Genomic DNA, 19,458 nt, shown 5'->3' with positions numbered 1-19,458 from the left:
CCCCACAAATGGTCCAGGACCAAAGCTGACACTTACATCAGTTAACATAGAAGGCATAACATCAAACAAGGAAACCCTGTTACAACAACTTTGCCAAATACACAAGTGTGATGTTCTCTGTGTTCAAGAAACTCACAGAAGTAGCGATCAAAGACGACCAAGAGTATTAGGAATGCGTTTGGTAGCCGAGAGGCCACATGAAAACTATGGTAGTACTATATTCACAAGGCCAGAGCTAAACGTAATATTTACCTCATCTACAGACAACAATGATATAGAAATCTTAACAGTGGCGCTATCAGACTGTATCATAACATCTGTCTATAAACCACCGAGTGTTCCATTCCACTTTACTGATTCAGCTATAGGGCAGGAGGAGGAGGTTCGTGTCATCGTGGGTGATTTCAACAGCCATAGCTGCTTTTGGGGATATAGAGAAGACAATGACGGTGAAGCTATGATTACGTGGTCAGAATCTAGTCAAATGTCCTTAATACACGACAGTAAACTTCCTGCTTCTTTCAACAGTCGTCGATGGAGACGTGGATACAAACCAGATCTCATTTTTGTCAGCGATGCTATATCACAGCAGTGTGTGAAGTCTGTTTGCGAACCTGTACCCAACACACAACATAGACCCATTATGTGCCAAGTTTTCTCAGCAGTTCATCCACAATCTGTGCCATTCAAAAAGCGGTACAACTTTAAGAAAGCTGACTGGTTGAAGTACACAAAGCACTTAGATGAAATGGTAGCAGACATCGAACCTGTTCCAGAGGTATACGATGTGTTCATCGATGCCATGCAAGAATGCTCTTGCATGTCAGTATCAAGAGGCTGTAGGTCTCAGTACATACAGGGTCTAGACACCTGTACAGTAGATAAATTAAATGAGTGCCTACTGTTCTGTGAAGAAAATCCCTTCAGTGAGGACACTATTCAAGCTGGTCAACAACTAATCCAGTCCATGGGTGAAATAAAGAGAGAACATTGGGTTAAGTTGATGGAAGAACTAGATATGGCTAGATACAGCAGAAAAGCTTGGAAACTACTTAGACGTCTGAAAAATGACCTCATGAAAAGTCCTCTGCATAGCAGTATTACTTCTAACCAGATAGCTCATCAGCTCGTAATAAACGGCAAAACAGATAAGTGAAAAAGACCACCAAAACTTCAAAGAAATATCGAATAAGAAACATCCAGTCTGTTCAATCCCTTCACTATGAACAAGCTGGAAAACACCATAAAAATGAGCAAAACTGGCAAGGCAGCCAGTCTAGATGACATGCGTATGGAGCAGATACAACACTTTGGGAATGCTACCAAACAATGGATCCTACAGCTTTTCAATAACTGTCTGGAATGATGTCAAATCCCTAAAATCTGGAAAATCCTGAAAGCAGTTAAGCAGCCTACGGATCCAAAGAATTTCAGACCAATATCACTCCTGTGGCATCTATATAAAATTTTTGAAAGCATACTTCTGAACCGTATAACACCAGTGGTCGAACCTTTTCTAATCCCAGAGCAGGCTGGATTTAGACCAGGAAGGAACTGCTGTACACAGATCCTTAATCTGACACAGCACAAAGAAGATGGATTTCAACGTGGTGATATTACTGGAGTGGCTTTTGTTGATCTCTCTTCAGCATATGATACTGTACAACACCAGATAGTTCCAAGGAAGTTTTACCATCTTACTATGGATTTTAGGCTCACAGAGATTATTGCCACGCTGTTGCAGAACCGATGTTTCTTTGTTGAATTTCAAGGACGGTGGAGTAGATGGAGAATACAGAAGGACGGTCTCCCACAATGCAGTGTCGTAGCACCAATGCTATTTAACATATATACCGATGACAACTTCTTCCACCTCACACAAGGAGCTTTCTGTACGCAGATGACCTGGCCCTGGCAACTCAGAGTAAAAACTTCGAGCAAGTGGAACAAAACCTTACTGCTTCTTTGAAGATGCTCTCAGATTATTATGAGGAAAATCACCTCAAGCCAAACCCATCGAAAACTAATGTGTGCGCCTTTCATTTAAAGAACAAAGAAGCCCTGCGGAAGCTGTGTGTGAATTGGAAAGGAATGGAGCTGGAACATAGCAATACTCCAGTTTACCTTGGTGTTACCCTGGATCGTTCGCTGACCTTCACCACAGACTGCACCAAACTCAAGGCAAAAGTTTCATCACGAAACTGCCTATTGCGTAAGGTAACTGGTTCTGGATGGGGTGCCCATCCCCAGACAGTAAGGACAACTGCCCTAGCACTCTGCTACTCTGCTGCTGAATATGCTAGTCCCGTGTGGTACAAATCAGCTCACGCAAAGAAAGTCGACATTGCCTTGAATGAAACCTGCAGGCTAATCACAGGCTGTTTAAAACCAACACCCACACAGAAGTTGTATTCACTTACAGGTATAGCCCCACCTGATGTTAGACATGAGGTGGCCGCTAATATCGAGAGACAAAAGGTTTGCAGCATCTCAGCCCATCCCCTTCATGAACATCAGCCACCACCAGCTCGACTGAAGTCCAGGAAGAGTTTTCAACAGTCTTCTGCTCCACTTGATTCTGACCCAAAAAAAGCCAGGGTTAAACTATGGAAACAAAGTTACCAATATATACCAATGACCAACCTCTTCCACCTCACACAAGGAGCTTTCTGTACCTATTCAGTACTCTACTAGCTTACAAAATTAGGATTTCATCCTTATTTTGTTGCTAAATAATTACATGGTATGTGTTTCACTCATTTTCTGAGCATCTTCACCCACTTTAGAATCTTAAGGCTAATTAGGAATATTGACCTAGAACTTATATAATTGATTTGTCATTAGCAAGCTTAAAATTAATGCAGTTTTTAAGAAACATGGTTAAATACAATTTTCTTGTATATTGTGTCATGGTTGTGATCTAAGTATAACAGTTGTTCACATTCAGTTAAAACTTTTAAAGTATAAAATTTTGTTGTTTATTTAAATTGTTTTACTAAAATCTTGAAGAATCCTTGTCATTTCTTATAAACTTGAAGTGACTACATTAAGCCCCATTCACAATGCAAACGTAACGTAACGTAAACTTAAAATTAACGTTAACTTAGAAGTTAGCGGCCATCTTATCTAATGGATCCATTCACAACGCGCCGACGTAAACTTAACTGCGAGTCCGTAAAATTAAGGGATTGCAAACTCCAAGCTCTTGCGGTTAATTTTACGTTAACTTTAAGAACCAGTCAATCAGAGCAGAGGTAAACATTGTGTGTTGTGCACGATATAATGACTTCTTTCGACGAAACACTTGTAATTCTCTTTCAAAATAATCTTTGTGTATAGGCTATGTATGATAGAAGGACAAATAATTACAAATACACTGAACCAAAAAAATAATAGGTGGAAATTAATATCCTGTAGTAATGAAATCTGACAATAAATGGCGGGAGACAAGCTCGCAGCGCTAGCAAACAGACGAGAGAATATCCCTGTCATAAATAAAACAGTGTCCCTGTATATTTCTGAACATTATGACGGACTACTAGTTTACGAAAACAATATCATCCAAACAAATAGATCCAAAGATCTCATCGGGGTGTGATAGATAGGGTCATAGATGTCGGTAAAGGAGACCTTTTACATTTCTTTTTATTACAAAAGGGGAAGCAAATCGTAAGAAAGGCAAACAGTTCAGGTTTCATCCGCATGTCCAAAACGAACTGATGAGGGTCATTTCTTACAGTAGATTACCGAAATCGCCCTGAGATAACCTTCTTTGATTCAAGGGATGAACCCATTTTCTGCACCGTTGTTTAGATCGCCTTTTCAGGTACCGTAGGCCTACACAGCTCCCAGGAGCAAAGCAATAGATGTTTGAAGTAATATGGATTCCGCTACCACGTTGTTTGATTCCATCGAGTTATTGAAATATAAAACTGCGAGATAGCCCAAAACTTGACTTCCGTACTAAATAACATGGCAGTGTTTTGATTGGCTACTGTGTACCCTTTACGTTAATGTTACGTTCCTCCATTGTGAATACCACAAATTTTACGTTAATTTTACGGTTACGTTATGTCGTTAAGTTTACGGTTACGTTTGCATTGTGAATGGGGCCTTACACTCTCAAAACATTTTACGAGATCAGTCTAAAGAATTATTGTGTTCGTGGTCTTGCTATCTGCTGCTCAGGTTATAACATTTCTTATTATAGGTATTGATTTTTACACACTTGAATCGACATATGTTGAAACTTGTTGTAATCCAGCTTTACAATTATCTTGTTCAAGATTTAAAATAGCTGTGTGTATGAATAGGGCCTGGGTTAAAAGGGAAACTCAAACTTAACCACATGACGACTAACATCGTCTCAGAGACGTTGTCCTCTGCCGAGACCAAACAGCCAAACCACGTCTCTCAGACGTGATGAAATTTTCCACTTGTGTGAGCTCATAATTCAGCATGTCACTCGTAGATGGCACTTGTGTCCTATTATGTAAATCTTCTTAGACTTCCAACTAAAAGAATCTCCACATCTGAGCATTTAGATTGCTGAAATCTTTGAAAATAAGTTGGAATGTCTTCCACTACAGTAGTTCCATGCCTAGATGGCCACGCGCAGCAACAAACATTCAACATTAATTAATTATTTATGCAAAAGTGGTGACAGTGAAGTGTCCTGTAAATCTGAAGGTGATGATGAAGAGTTTATTGTTCACGAAAGTAATGAATCTACGTCGGAAAGTGATGTAGACCCCGACAATGAGTTAGATGTAGCTCAGTCTTCCACATCGCAAAGACGCAATGTTGATGCTCGAACACGATAAGTTGAAAGTGAGTGGAAGTGGAAGGATGAAGACAGTGTACCAGGTATTTGTAAATTTAGTAATATATAATTTCTCAGTGTGGTAATTACTCGTAATTTGGGCAAGAAATCTTCAGCGCTAAACGTTCTAGCGTGTGTTCTGACGAACAAATTGTGGACTACGATTACAACAGAAACAAAAAGATACACTGAACAGTGCTTAGAAAACCTAGATCATGAAAAGAGACTTTATGATAAGTGGTTCGACACATGCAATGATGAACTGAAGGCTTATTTCGCGCTATGTATTATTATGTTGCAAGGAAAAAGTCCTGTGTAAAAATGTACTGGTCGAAGACGGATATTATTGAAACTCATTTATTTAGCAAAACAATGCGTTTGTTCGCTTTGTTTTCAGATTTCTTCACTTTCGAGACAATACTGTAAGAGATACTAGTGATAAAGTAAGAAAAGTTAGAACTGTTGTGGAATACTTGAACAACCGATTCCAGTCCATTTATGTGCCACAGGAAATTGTAGGAATTGATGAGTCTTTCATGAAATTCAGAGCACGTTTATAATATGTTCAGTTCAATCCTTCCAAGCGTGCTAGATTTGGGATAAAATTTTATAAATTATGCGAATCAAATTCAGGTTATTGTGTACAGTTTATACTGACAATGATTTAGTTGTGGGAAGTGGGATGACTCCATGTGAAAGTGTAGTCCTGGAGTTGGCAGAGCCTATCATGGATAAGGGATATACCCTGTTCTTAAATAATTGGTATTCATCACCTAAGCTGTTTGTGAAACTTTGTGATAAGAACACGAATACTGTAGGAACTGTAAGAAAAAACAGGAAGATGATGCCCAAGGATTTAGTGAAGAAGTAACTGAAGAAATGTGAAGCAGACAGAAGGTCAAGTCACGGTTTGCTAGCTATAAAATGGCATGACCGCAAGGATGTTTACATGTTATCTCCAAAGCATGCAAGTGTTGAAACCGTGGACACAGGGAAAAGAAAAAGGAAGAGAGGAAATAGCAAGAATAAAGGACAGAAGTCAAAAATGGTCCTTGAATACAACAAGGGAATGGGAGGGGTGGACAGGCAGGATCACCTACTTGCCTGCTTTCTGATTAAGGAAATTTGTGAAAGGCTACAAAAAGATTTTCTACATGTTTGATATCGCTCTACTAAACACGTGTGTCATCCATTCCAAGATATTAAACAAAAAAGCACTGAAGTTCACAGAGTTTTGCTTGGACTCAGCAGATCAAATTCTTCAGTCTGTAATATTGCCCAATTATAAAGGAAGAGAAAGGGTTTTGAATGGCAATTGTCCAGCTAGACTGCAGACAAAGGCATGGGCACATTTCCCAAGATATATTCCTCCCACAGTAAAGAAGCTTCATTCAGCTAAGGCCTGCAAAGTTTGTACTTCACAAGGAAAACGCAGCGAAACAACCTGGGAATGCGAGAAATGTGAAGTACCTTTACATCTTCCGTTTTGTTTCAAGAGTTACCACACCAATGTCAACTACTGAAGAGGTATATTTAAACATTTTTAAACATGTTGACAAGATTTCAATGATTTACGCAGTGAATTGTATGATTTATGTCACGTTCTTTGTCGCATGGGGCATTGTGTATTACAGCCTCCATTTTAAATAAGTATTCAGTGTTATGGTGCAGCAAATCAAATTGGTAGTCCAGGGGTTAATGTTTACAGTTGAACTATGATTTCTCCAAACTAAGCAATGAGCTTTTTGACATATCTGTAACAAGAGAAAATGTTTCCTAAGGATATATTATAACAAAATATCGAAGCCTCGCATTAAAGGATCAGCGTTTACCCCTTCGACTCCTGGCTGTGTATATGTTATTGTTCACGGCTGCTTGACGACTGCCTGTCGTTCCACTAGCACTCCTTGTGTTGTACGTGTGGATATGTAACCACGGGGAGTGGGAAGGGGAAGTAGCAGTAGGCGGCGCCATGGTAGATGGAGTGATTTTTGGATGGGAGTATCTAGAAGTAGCATAGAAGGGGGTGTTTATTCGCGTAGAGTGGACTTTTGATAGGTTAGGAACAGAAATGTTGGAAAATTTTTCTCTATCAAACTTAAAACTTTGTATTAAATTTGGTAATTGTTCAATTAAGGGGGTCTTAACTTCAATCTCATCATTCAAGTTTTTATCTTTGTTGAAATGTTTGTCTAAGTGGATGTATATATTTTCCAATTCAGTCATCAATTTTCCTTTTTTTTGATCTTTCTGATTATTCTTAAATCTCTTTCTATAGTCATAAAGTTGTGTCCTTTTTCTTGCATGTGAGTACTCATAGCTGAATGTTTATTATGTTTTGCAGCATTTACATGTTCTAGGTATCTGGTTATAAAACTTCTGCCAGTTTGGCCAATATATGAAAATCCACACTCTGTGCAAGAGAACATTGGTATTGGTTATTGCGTGAATTTACTATGTTATGATTGAAAAAAATATTTTGGTTTGTGTTTTGAGTTTTAAATGCAATATTAATTTCTTGTTTCTGAATAGTATTAGTGATTTGATGTATGGCAGGATTAGTGAATGTAAAAGTTGCAAACTTAGGTTTTGTGGTTTTGATCGGAGTGAGGTTAGTGGCCAATTTCAGTTTTACTGTTAATTATCTTATTGACAATTTATTTTTTATAACCATTAATAGATGCTACATCTTTTATGAATATATGTTCTTTCTTGAAGTTATTTTCTTTGAGAGGCATTTTAAAAGCTCTGTGATTTTTTTGCTATTGGCTTTACGCCACACTGACACAGGTAGGTCTGAAGGGTGACGATGGAACAGGAAAGGGCTAGGACTGGGAAGGAAGCGGCCATGGCCTGAATTAAGGTACAGCCCCAGCATATGCCTGGTGTAAAAATGGGAAACCACCTAAAACCATCTTCAGGGCTGCCGATAGTGGGGTTCGCCGCACTTAAGCGACTGCAGCTATCGAGCTCGGTGAAAAGCTCTGTAAACCAGACAAAAGAAAACTGCTTGTTTATGCGACTTAGGATGAAGAGATTCTTTTTTAATAGTTATCAGGATGTATGACAGTTTTCATAAAATTTGAAAGTCAAATTTATTTCCATGTCCAGAAAGTTAATTGAATAATTATTTTCATCCTTAGTAAATTTTACATTTTGATCGAGATTATTTAAGAAGTTTAGAATTTTATCACTGTCATTATGTTTGCTGTCTTCTTCTTCTTGCTTCCAAATTTGGCCAACTGTGGACCGCGTGAAACTTAATGCTTTCTGGCCAGTCTTCTTCTTTTCTCTTCCCAGAACTTCTTCATTCGTTCACTCCTTATTTTTCTTTGCTCCTCAGATATTACAAATTTGGGCCTGTTCTTCTACTGCTCTTCATGGAATTTGTGGTCATCTACTCGAGTTCTGAACTTCTTTCTGTGGAGGATCAATTCCGGTGTTATTTTTAATTTCTCCTGCGTCCTTCTTAACCTCCTCCACCCATTTTGTTGTCCTCGATCCAATTATATTTAAATATCCTTTTAGTCAGGTGGTTGTCGTTCATTCTGACGAGATGTCCATAAAATTTCAGTCTTAGTTTTCACATTGTGTCCGTGATCTTTTTGGAATATTTGTAGATATCCTCATTTCTCCTTTTCCTCCATGTACCATCCTTCGTTTTCTGAGGTCCAAGAATTTTCCTCAGAATTTTCCTTTCCTTCTCGATTTCTTGCTGTTCCCCTTTTTTATTATAACAAATGTGTCGTCCACATATCTTTACCATAAACATAGTCCTTTTTTGTTTGCTTTCATTTTGCTTTGCTCCAATTGATCCAAATACTGTATATATATTGGCTAATATTCCTGATGCTAGATCTCCCGTTCCCAAACATATCTGTTGGTAAATTTTACTGTTGAATGTGAAATTATTATTATTTAAAACGAATCTTAATAAACTAATAAATTCTTATATTTTGCATTTACTCAACTTATTATGCTTGGCTAGATTAGACTTAATGATTTCAATGGTTTCCTTAACCCTCAAATGGTCCATTTATACGACTGTTATGGTCAGACAATTTTCAGGATTTTTGTATACTTTCGGTAAAAAATTCTTAAAAATAGGTTTTGAAAGAAAAACATGCATTGTAATACATTTTATTAAATGATAATATCATAGGCTATTGATATAAACATATTTTTGTTTCGTACCTTTGATTATATATTTATAGCCATCCTGAGTTTCCAGAAAAGTGTTTCAAAATATTGTTGTCAAAATGTTTGCACCCATACCAGACACTAAAATACTTGACTTACGCGAGAAAGTCAAATCACAATATTGTTCACAATTTCATGCACTTCAAGAAAACAAACACTGTAGATGATATATACACAAATAAACATATATACACATATATACACAAGCACTAGAACGCCTCCACAAAATCACTCAGAGGAGCTACCAGAACTAGACTGCACTCTCCTTTTTCTTCCTCTCCTTTCAGGTCTCCAAAAGTGCTGTAAACTGTGGTAACACTCCCTGTGAACTGCACAGTTGCAACCCGAGCACCAATACCGGGTCCTTCCCCTTTTTTTTGTAGGTCCACAGATTATACATAAACGTTCCAGCTTTTCAGGAAGTTTGTCAAGCTTGTGTGCAGGGCCTCCATCTCCAGCAGGGCCTGGGATTTGTGGAGGAATACTGTCAGTTGAAGTTGATAGACATTCAACAATACTAATAATGAAATCTCTTCTTGTTGTTGGCTTGTCAGTGTTCAAGCTGTACAGAACAAAAGTATTGAACAGTGCCAGGTCAATCAAATTGAAAAAGATTTTCTTCCAGTACTTGTGCGTATTTCTGTTGCAAATTGTATGATAAACGCACTTGTCACTGACATCTACACCTCCCATATCCTGGTTATAGTGATTGTACCAATCCATCTTCTGCATGGCACGCAGTTGTTAGGAGGAAGACCGGTTTTCTTCCTGCTCTTTGCTTGTATTTCACCAGCAAAAGCTCCCCTTGCCTGAAATAAACACTCTCTCTAGGCTGAATTACTGCTGTTTTTATCTGTCCTGGAAGATGTTTGGAATTTTTATATATAGTACCAGTCAAGTATGTGTTCCGAGCTAGCAAACTCTTCGCAAGGGGCACTTTGGTATAAAATTGGTCCGTATAAAGGTGATGGCCTTTATCCAGTAAGTTGCTCTTCTCCATTACTTCCATGACAACACGTTCAGTAAATAACGTATTTGGATCACCAGGTCGTACAGGTAAATAATCCCTGCCACTATATAGTTCCACATGCAGTACATAGTTAGTTTTACTGTCACAAGACTCAAACTTTTTCAATCCATACTGCTTGTGTTTTTTCTTTGGGAGGTACTGTATGAAGGCACACCTATTTTTCATACCGATAAGCGATTCATCAATAAACACGCTCTGAGAAGGTACAAAATGCATAGTAAAAGCTGAATTCAGTAGGTCTAACAAGTACCTAATTTTTAGCCAGGGATCGTAACGAGGTGCACCTCGACCGACAGGATTTGCAGAAGACAAATGAAGATAGGAACTAATGAGAAAAACTTGTTTGCAGGCATCACAGAACTAAAAAATGGAACTTGCTGTGACCCCCTCACAGTCCAATGATGCCTTACATTCTTTTTTATAATAATGCCCATGTTTATTATCAAACCAATAAATTTTCTCACATCTGCCACAGTTAGAGGTACCCATCTTTTCAACCTGGCATTGGGTTTCTGGTTCTGATTAGCTGAGATTTTTCTGTCAGCATAGGCATTTGTCTCTCTGGTAAGTACTTGCCAAAAGGCTGTAGTCAGAAATAAATTTAAATAACTCAAAGGTGCATTATTTCTCGGGGGACAGTTTCTGATGCCAGGATTCCTGACAGTAAAGTTGGCTTCAATGTTTTTAGGGGGCTCTGGTGGGTAGACTCTAACCCATGGATTTTGCGGTAAAATATTCCTAGGCCTAGGCGTATTATCATAATCACTGTCTGAATTCTCATTATTGTCTGAGCTATCATTATTACCTTCTAATTAATCTTCATCAGGGACAAAATCCGCATCACCACGTGAACCAGATGAGAAGTCCATCAATGATCTGTCACTCATAACACCAGTGTCAATGTCACTGTCACCATCATTATCACTCATATCACTCACGTCACTCATTGTTTCATCCAACATCTTCTGAATGGGACTTGAACCTAAATTGCTCGCCATTTCAGCAAAATGACTGATAAAAACAACACGTACAACAGAACTACTCCGTCACGCGGCAAGACGCCAAACTGTACTGCGCAGTCAAGGTAGCGAGCCTAGCGACTGAATTTTAAGACTGCGCAGTTCATTTAAACGGCAGTCTACCGCCTAGCAAGTAGAGTCAAAAGGGAGACTGTAATCTGCTGTTTAAAATGATACTACATAGAGCACATTTGTGGGCTACTACGCATAACGAGAGCGTGCCTAATGAACTGCTGCAAAACAGTCGATGTATCGTCGTTGACCACGACGACGTGTACGAAAAGGACGATACATCGTCGTTTAACCATTTGAGGGTTAATAGGTATGCTAGGATACATGTTAGTTATATCGTAAGAATACATCTTGTAATGTGGTTATAGGCTGAAATTGTTTAATTTTTCACAAAATTCTATTGAATTACTGATAGTAGAATCATTGTTAATTTTTTTAATGATGTATAAATTTAGAAATTTTTAAATGGAACTAACCCTACTGTTAATTATGGGTCACATAGGCATGTTTGCTTTATGGACTTTGAGCAGAGCTCTAGCTGTTGGTGATTTTGGATTCATATTAATCATTTTCTGGTACTCTTGTTCATTAAAAAGAAAGGTGGAATTTCAAAGTATATTCTTTAAATTCTTTTGAATTTTATTTACAGGATCTTTCTTTGTTACTAAGTAGTTTTTATCTGAAAAAACTCTTCTGTTTTATTGATGTCATTTTCATTTAATAGAACTGTGGTTTCACCTTTGCCAGCTTAAGTTACTATTAATTTGTTTTCTTTAATTTTAGTTCTTAATTCCTTAATCTCCTTAGAGAGAGTGGGATTTGAATTGTTGATTAATTCTTTTGCTAAGGTAGGAAGTTTCTTTTTAATTTCAAACCTAGTATCGTTTAGCAAATCTACCGGTATTTGTCCTATATTAAACTCTGTTTCTGCTGTTGTAGTAATCATATCTTCTATTAGATGTGGATTAGGCCAGTTTAATTTAGATCCTTTATTGAGTAGGCTTAATTCACTTTCAGTAAAGGTAGTGTCTGACAGATTTATGGTAGTGGGTACCGTATATCTTTTAAATCTGAGATAGAGTTTTTTTTCCTCTTATTTTCTGATCTTTAGGATTTAATTTATTCTCTCTTAAATGTATAACTTTACCTTCTAGAGTCTTTTGTTTCTTGTCTAATATGTCAACAAGCTTCTCACTGGTAAACAGTTGGATTGAGCTCCATTCTAATGGAGACAGCTGCTGAGATATTTCTAAATATACGTGATCCAGTTGTAGGTTCAGAAGTGATTTATTTCTGTACTGCATCTTGATCTCATCTCTTAACCATATCTCATTCACCTTGGTTTGTGAGTGTACTAAGTTCTGCATTGATAGATTATGTTTTTGTACAGATTTTAAAAACTTGGTACTAGTTTATCTTCTAAACGTTTCTTCAAAAACCATATGTCCTTCGAGATCTTACCTATTTTAACCTTGAGATTTATGAATCTGTTCTTAAAGTTTACATTAGCCTGGTTGGCCATTACATTGCAAGTGACTATTCTCATCTTAAAAACCCATATTGAAGATCAAATGAAAGTAAAAACAGTAAATTTATTGTTCCACCTATTCAGTATTCAACTAGCTTACAAAATTAGTATTTCATCCTTATTTTATTGCTAAATTATTAAAACATGGTGCATGTTTTGCTCATTTTCTGAGCATCTTCAGCCACTTTAGAATCTTAAGGCTAATTGAAGGAGGGAGATCAAAAACCCACTAACTCCAATTTTTGGCAAAATTGAGTATGTTTCGCATGGATGGAAAGCTAGGATACCCTAATTCCATCATTCATCTGCATACAGGAGGTGTTTTTAAAATCCATGGAAAGCAAAACACCTCTTACTCCATGGAATTAGAGAGTTCTTGCTTTCCATGCTTTATTTTCAGGTAGGTGGCAACACCATTGCTTAACCAGCTCAGTGGAGATTGAGAGGTTAAAATTGAATCAGCTTCAAGTTCTGACAGGAAAATAAGTTGAAAGAAACAAAGAAATGACGGCAAATGGAAGCGAAACAGTATTCAAAGGCTTAAAGGAAAGGGCAAATCGATAATCTCAAATGTTTAATTTGATATTGTATTATCCAAAAAGTTGAACATTAAACAATATATCACTGCTGAGGTGTGAAATAGGAGTTTTCTTCTCATGTATAAATATTATATATAAACATACGCTTTAAATAAATGCATTAGTAATAGCATTCGTAATTTTCTAGGTTAAAAAATTAGTGCTCTTCTAAATTCCCTGATGGAGTAAAGCTACACATTACTGAACCGAGAAATTCCTCACATCAGAAAGTACAGCAATACGATATTCAGCATCCCACAAAAATGAAATCCATGTGAGTAAAACTGTGAAAGGTCGATTTAACATCCTGAGACCCAATACAACTGCATATTTCCCACTCAACAAAAGTACAACTCATACTTGCCACTGAAATTACAAAAGCAAAAGGACTTGCAAAAATTAATGAAGTTAATTTCTGAGGAAAGTAGGACATATTACAAAACTCTGCTGACAGTAATAACCCTGATTCACAGACTGAACAAGAGAATCAAAGTGAAACACAATATCTGTAATGAAAGTCTTAAGTTTATTTGTGGTTTTATTTGTGTATTTTGGTACAATTTAGATTATTGAATGGATATCAGCCTCATGCTGTACCTTTGAAATTTAAAAATATAATAATGCTAATTATAATAATAAACTTTTATATTGTATAATTTCATATGGTAGTTATGATATCCTGGTACCTTTTCTGTCACATTTTCTATATTTCATTATTTTGTACACTCCGGAAGTTAGGGTTAACTCCACCACTATTTAATTGTAATTGTAGCATGAAATAATATAAACACTTAAATTATGAAAAATTTAATTGGTAAAGAATATACTTTTACTTAATATGAGCACATAAACGCATTAGATTTAAAATCAGTGAGGGAGATAATCAGTTTTTTTCTCTCTCGTGTAAAACTAGGTTTACTGGAGTTAGTGGGTTTTTGATTTCCCTGCTTCAATTAGGAATATTGACCTAGAACTTATATAATTGATTTGTCATTAGCAAGCTTAAGATTAATGCAATTTTTGAGAAACATGGTTAAATACAATTTTCTTGTATATTGTGTCAAATGGTTGTGATCTAAGTATAACAGTTATTCACATTCAATTAAAACTCATTATAGCATAAAAGTTTGTTGACTTAAAATAGTTCACTAAAATCTTGAAGCATCATTGTCACTTCTTATAAACTTCAAAAATGATTATATTACACTCTCAAATCATTTTATGAGATCAGGCTAAAGAATTATTGTGTTTGTCGTCTTGCTATCTTTAGCAGTTCTTTAGCCTGATCTCATAAAATGTTTTGACATTGTAATGTAGTCATTTTTCAAGTTTATAAGATTCTTCAAGATTTTAGTAAAACATTTTAAGTAAACAACAAACTTTTATACTATAATAGTTTTAATTGAATGTGAATAACTGTTATACTGTCTGACTCATTGGCTGAACGGTCAGCGTACTGGCCTTCGGTTCAGAGGGTCCCGGGTTCGATTCCCGGCCGGGTCGGGGATTTTAACCTTAATTGGTTAATTCCTACGGCACGGGGGCTGGGTGTATGTGTAGTATTCATCATCATTTCATCCTCATCACGACGCGCAGGTCGCCTACGGGAGTCAAATAGAAAGACCTGCACCTGGCGAGCCGAACCCGTCCTGGGATATCCCGGCACTAAAAGCCATACGACATTTCATTTCACTGTTATACTTAGACCAGCCATTTTGACACTCATACAAGAAAATTGTAAAAGTTTTAATTGAATGTGAATAACTGTTATACTTAGATCACAACCATTTGACACAATATACATGAAAATTGTATTTAACCATGTTTCTCAAACATTGCATTAATTTTAAGCTTGCTAATGACAAATCAATCATATAAATTCTAGGTCATTATTCCTAATTAGCCTTAAGATTCAAAGTGGCTGAAGATGCCCAGAAAATGAGCAAAACATGTACCATGTTTTAATAATTTAGCAATAAAATAAGGATGAAATCCTATTTTTGTAAGCTAGTTGAGTATTGAATAGGTGGAATAATAAATATATTGTTTTTACTTTCATTTGATCTTCAATATGGGTTTTTAAGATGAGAATAGTCAATGGCAACATACCACTTAGTCGAGCAGCTCGTCTCCTTTCTCCCAAGTTTTTCCAGCCCAAACTTTGCAACATTTTTGTAACGCTACTCTTTTGTTGGAAATCACCCAGAACTGCTCGAGCTGCATTTCTTTAGATTTTTTCAGTTCCTGAAACAAGTAATCCTGGTAAGGGTCCCATACACTGGAACCATATTCTAGTTGTGGTCTTACCAGAGACTTATATGCCCTCCACTTTACATCCTTACTACAACCCCGAAACGCCATTTCATATTTATGTGATTACCCCAATTAAGATCTTTCCTTATATTAACACCTAGGTACTTGCAATGATCCCCAAAAGGAACTTTCACCCCATCAACACAGTAATTAAAAGTGAGAGTACTTTCCCTATTTGTGAAACTCACAACGTAATTTTTAACCCCATTTATAATCATACCATTGCCTACTGTCCATCTCACAACATTCTCGAGGTCATTTTTGAGTTGCTCACAATCTTGTAACTTATTTATTACTCTGTACAGAATAACATCATCTGCAAAATGCCGTATCTCTGATTCCACTTCTTTACACATATCATTTATGTATATAAGAAAACATACAAGTCCAATAATACTGCCTTGTTTAATTCCGCTCTTAATTGTTACAGGGACAGATAAAGCTTGGCCTACTCTAATTCTCTGAGTTCTGTTTTCTAGAAACATAGCCACCCTATCAGTCACTCTTTTGTCAAGTCCATTTGCACTCATTTTAGCCAGTAGTCTCCCATGATCTACCCTATCAAATGCCTTAGATAGGTCAGTCACGATACAGTCCATTTGACCTCCTGAATCCAGGATATCTGCTGTATCTTGCTGGAATCCTACAAGTTGAGCTTCAGTGGAAGGTAACACAATCACACTAGCCTCACAGTACACATTACATACTGTTCTACCATTGTCACTTATACTCTAATACAGTTCCACATTTATACTCACTGTACACTAACACAGCCACACAGTTCACAGCTTGCATGCAATACAGTGCCTCAGTCTGTGCGTGGTACACTGGCCATCAGTATGGCACCAGCACTCGTCCTTTGGTCGTATACTCACAACCGTCTTCTTTCACTGTCCTTTGCTGATCCCTTGTCAAACCCTCCTGCGCTGCACCAGATACAGAAGGCTCATTTCACAGCAGCTGGACAAGAGAGACTGAACTCCTCGATGACAGACTCAGCTTACTGGACGAAACACTCACTTCCCAGTACTGACTGCCCTCGCTAGACTGTCACACTCAACTGGACTCGTATTCACCATCAGCGCTCACATGCGCACAGCACTCAGCTTTCACTGTCCACTGACTGACTGACTATCCATACTGAACTCATCCAGTCTGCCTTAAATGGGGAGGCTGGCACCTCGAGATACTCCCAAAAGAGTCTACATTCCAGGTCTTTCTTGTACCATCGGGTGGCCTCCAGTGAGAAGACAGAGTAATGACAGAGAACGGCTGGCCTTGCGGTCCTGACTCGTTCCTGACTGATTGCCCAGGGCAAGCAGACGAGGCCAATAACTCTGTTACGTCACTGGCAGTCAGGGATCTGGTAGCTTGCTCCTCCCACCTTGGAATCGGCATAGCAGGCAAACTGCCTTGTTGTTGTTGTTATTATTAAGGTATAGCCCCTGGCGTGAAGATGGGATACTGCAGAAAATCATCTTCAAGGCTATTGACAGTAATGTTCAATCTTGCCGTCCTTGGAATGCAAGCTTACAGCCTTACGACACATACCATGTAGCCATCTTGTTTGGTAGCCTTATTATTATTATTATTGTTAACTGCTGTTCTCTTTTGCATTGTTCATATTTAAGTTAACTTGTCTATTTCTTTGATGTTCTTTCAGCTGTTCCGGTCTGTACGCGCATCATGGGCTGAGATCGATAAGTTGGAGTACCAAGCCTACAATAAAATTCCTTCGTAAGAAATGTTTAGAAACATTCACTTTTGCCTATCGTAGGTTTGTTAATATTCCATAAGAATCATCTCTGAATTTGCTTGACTGAAGAGTCATTAGCATTAGTCAGGCAAAGTGTTGTGCTTTTATGACTCTACCTTAAATTTATATTCAGAGTGAGACTGAAGCGTAAAAGACTCTGTGATTCAAACTGTGCAACCGCCAGCTGTGATTACTGCGACAAGTTAGTGAAATGTAGTTCTGTATTCTTTTCTGTTATTGCTATTATAATACACAATCTTCAATCTCTGTTAGTTTCCTTAAAGACCTTGCAGTCAGATACGTATAAAAATGTCATATGATGCACCAACATTAATCTAATTTCACACTCAGCTCTTTATTACTACTAAGAATCCTGTTGGTGTTTGCATTACGATATTTTTTTTTCCCCATTCATTTCAGTTATAGTGTTACTTTAATCTTTGTGGCAGTGGATGTTAAGGGCAAATCTTATTTCTTTGCTCAGCTGCTTTTGTGCGAGAATGATCTAAATTTGCCATTAAAATTATTTGTAACCAGTGCAACTTTTGCTTCATGTATTTTATTCCTGTACGTTTTTCATATTCTTATTTTATTTTGAAGGTAGAATTCATTTGAGAAATTTGTGAGAAGAACCAAACCATGTGGGCTTGTTGAAAACTAATCGAATGATCTTAACTTGATAATGTAGGCTTGATTCCTGCTGCAGCTGAATCAGTAACATAAAAGAAATACTTCAGTGTTTTAATTTACAGTACTCAATGTAATGTAATGCAATGTAACGTAACGTTTTGAGTGATTGAATGTGTTCGTTTTCATTTCATTGTTCTTTTATATGAATAGTATTCTTGTGGCAAGTTGGCCCCATATTGTAGGGGTAGCATGCCTGCCTCTTATCCGGAGGCCCCAGTTTCGATTTCTGGCCAGGTCAGGGATTTTTACCTGGACCTGAGGCCTGGATCAAGGTCCACTCAGGCTAGATGATTAGAATTGAGGAGCTATCTGACAGTGAGATAGCGGCGCTGGTCTAGAAAGCCAAGAATAAAGGCCGAGAGGATTTGTTATGTCAACTGCAAGACACCTTGTAATCTGTAGACCTTCAGGCTGAACAGTGGTCTCATAGTAGGCCATGGTCCTTCGGGGCTGTTGCACCGTCGGGTTTGGTTTGGATTCTTGATGCAAAATGTTTGACATTGGGAAGTAAACCAGAAGGACCATCATATTTAATAGCTATGTGAAGCAACAATTAGTAGAAAGTAAACTATATTAAGATATTGAGGCCTGAAAGAAACTATAGTTTGTAGCCTAATGTACTAGCACTGTCCAAGAAAACTGAAGGGGAATAGTTTGCCCTTCTTTAATCAATGAATATGTTACATTTGTACATAAATAGTTTGTAACATTGTGTATGGATATGAAGTGAGTGGAAAACAAAAGACTTGCTAAAGAAGTTCCAGTGAATTGATCAAATTGGCCCATACCATGAAACAACTTGAGGGAAATTTGACCCAAATAAGATTCTCTTCCTCCTCCCATCTGTTCCTAATTCAGATTCTTAGTGATCTGAATAATGATAATTCTGTTTGTTATCTTGTTAATTTTATTTCACACAAGGGAGTGTAATAATCTAAACAATATATTTTTATGTATATTTTTTCTGTATGTTGTATATAATATTCTCTTTTGTATACTTCCTTGATGTATAGTTTTATGCAAGTGTTAATATTGGAGATTTCTTATTGTATGCTAGGCAAGGGAGGGGTATGAGGACAAAAGCTTCCTCGATACAGGCCAATGACTGCAAAGTATATGAAAACTGTATGTTAAAAGGTAATGTAAATCGAATTGTATGAAATATAAAATTACAGTGTTTTAAGTGGCATTGCCAATGTGATGTATAATATTTCTTTCAAATGTACTTTCTGTAAAAAAAGGAAAGAAAAAAGAAAAAGAGCTGCATACACATTACATATAGAAAATACTATATATTTACAGTTAAAAATGAACTAAATATTCTGTAATGTGTAAAGTTATAGGAATTGTTAACATTTTACAGATATGTTTTCAATATAAAGTCCATGAGATTTTTTTTCTCTGGTAAAGAAATTTAATTATTTGTGTGTCTCACTCCTTACCTTTCTGTTAGTATTCCTTCCTGTTATTCTTTAGGTGAAGCTGAAAGTCAGTTATATTCTCACCTCCT

General features: G+C 37.1%; 1 protein-coding gene across 3 annotated transcripts in view; it reads left to right on the top strand.

Annotated features, from left to right (window-relative positions):
- Positions 1 to 19,206, top strand: part of LOC136864547 (serine-rich adhesin for platelets) — a 709,539-nt gene extending 690,333 nt beyond the window's left edge. For all 3 annotated transcript variants that reach the window (XM_067141675.2, XM_067141673.2, XM_067141668.2), the window contains one exon: positions 17,166 to 19,206. In XM_067141675.2, the coding sequence (XP_066997776.2) occupies positions 17,166 to 17,243 (78 nt within the window). In that variant the 3' untranslated portion in view covers positions 17,244 to 19,206. The remainder of the gene's footprint in view (positions 1 to 17,165) is intronic.
- Positions 19,207 to 19,458: the final 252 nt, after the last annotated feature.

The sequence above is a fragment of the Anabrus simplex genome, chromosome 2 (genome assembly GCF_040414725.1).
Source record: "Anabrus simplex isolate iqAnaSimp1 chromosome 2, ASM4041472v1, whole genome shotgun sequence".
Classification (NCBI taxonomy): domain Eukaryota; kingdom Metazoa; phylum Arthropoda; class Insecta; order Orthoptera; family Tettigoniidae; genus Anabrus; species Anabrus simplex.
The sequence above is the reverse complement of the archived record's forward strand: the minus strand, read 5'-3'. Positions and strand labels throughout refer to the sequence as shown.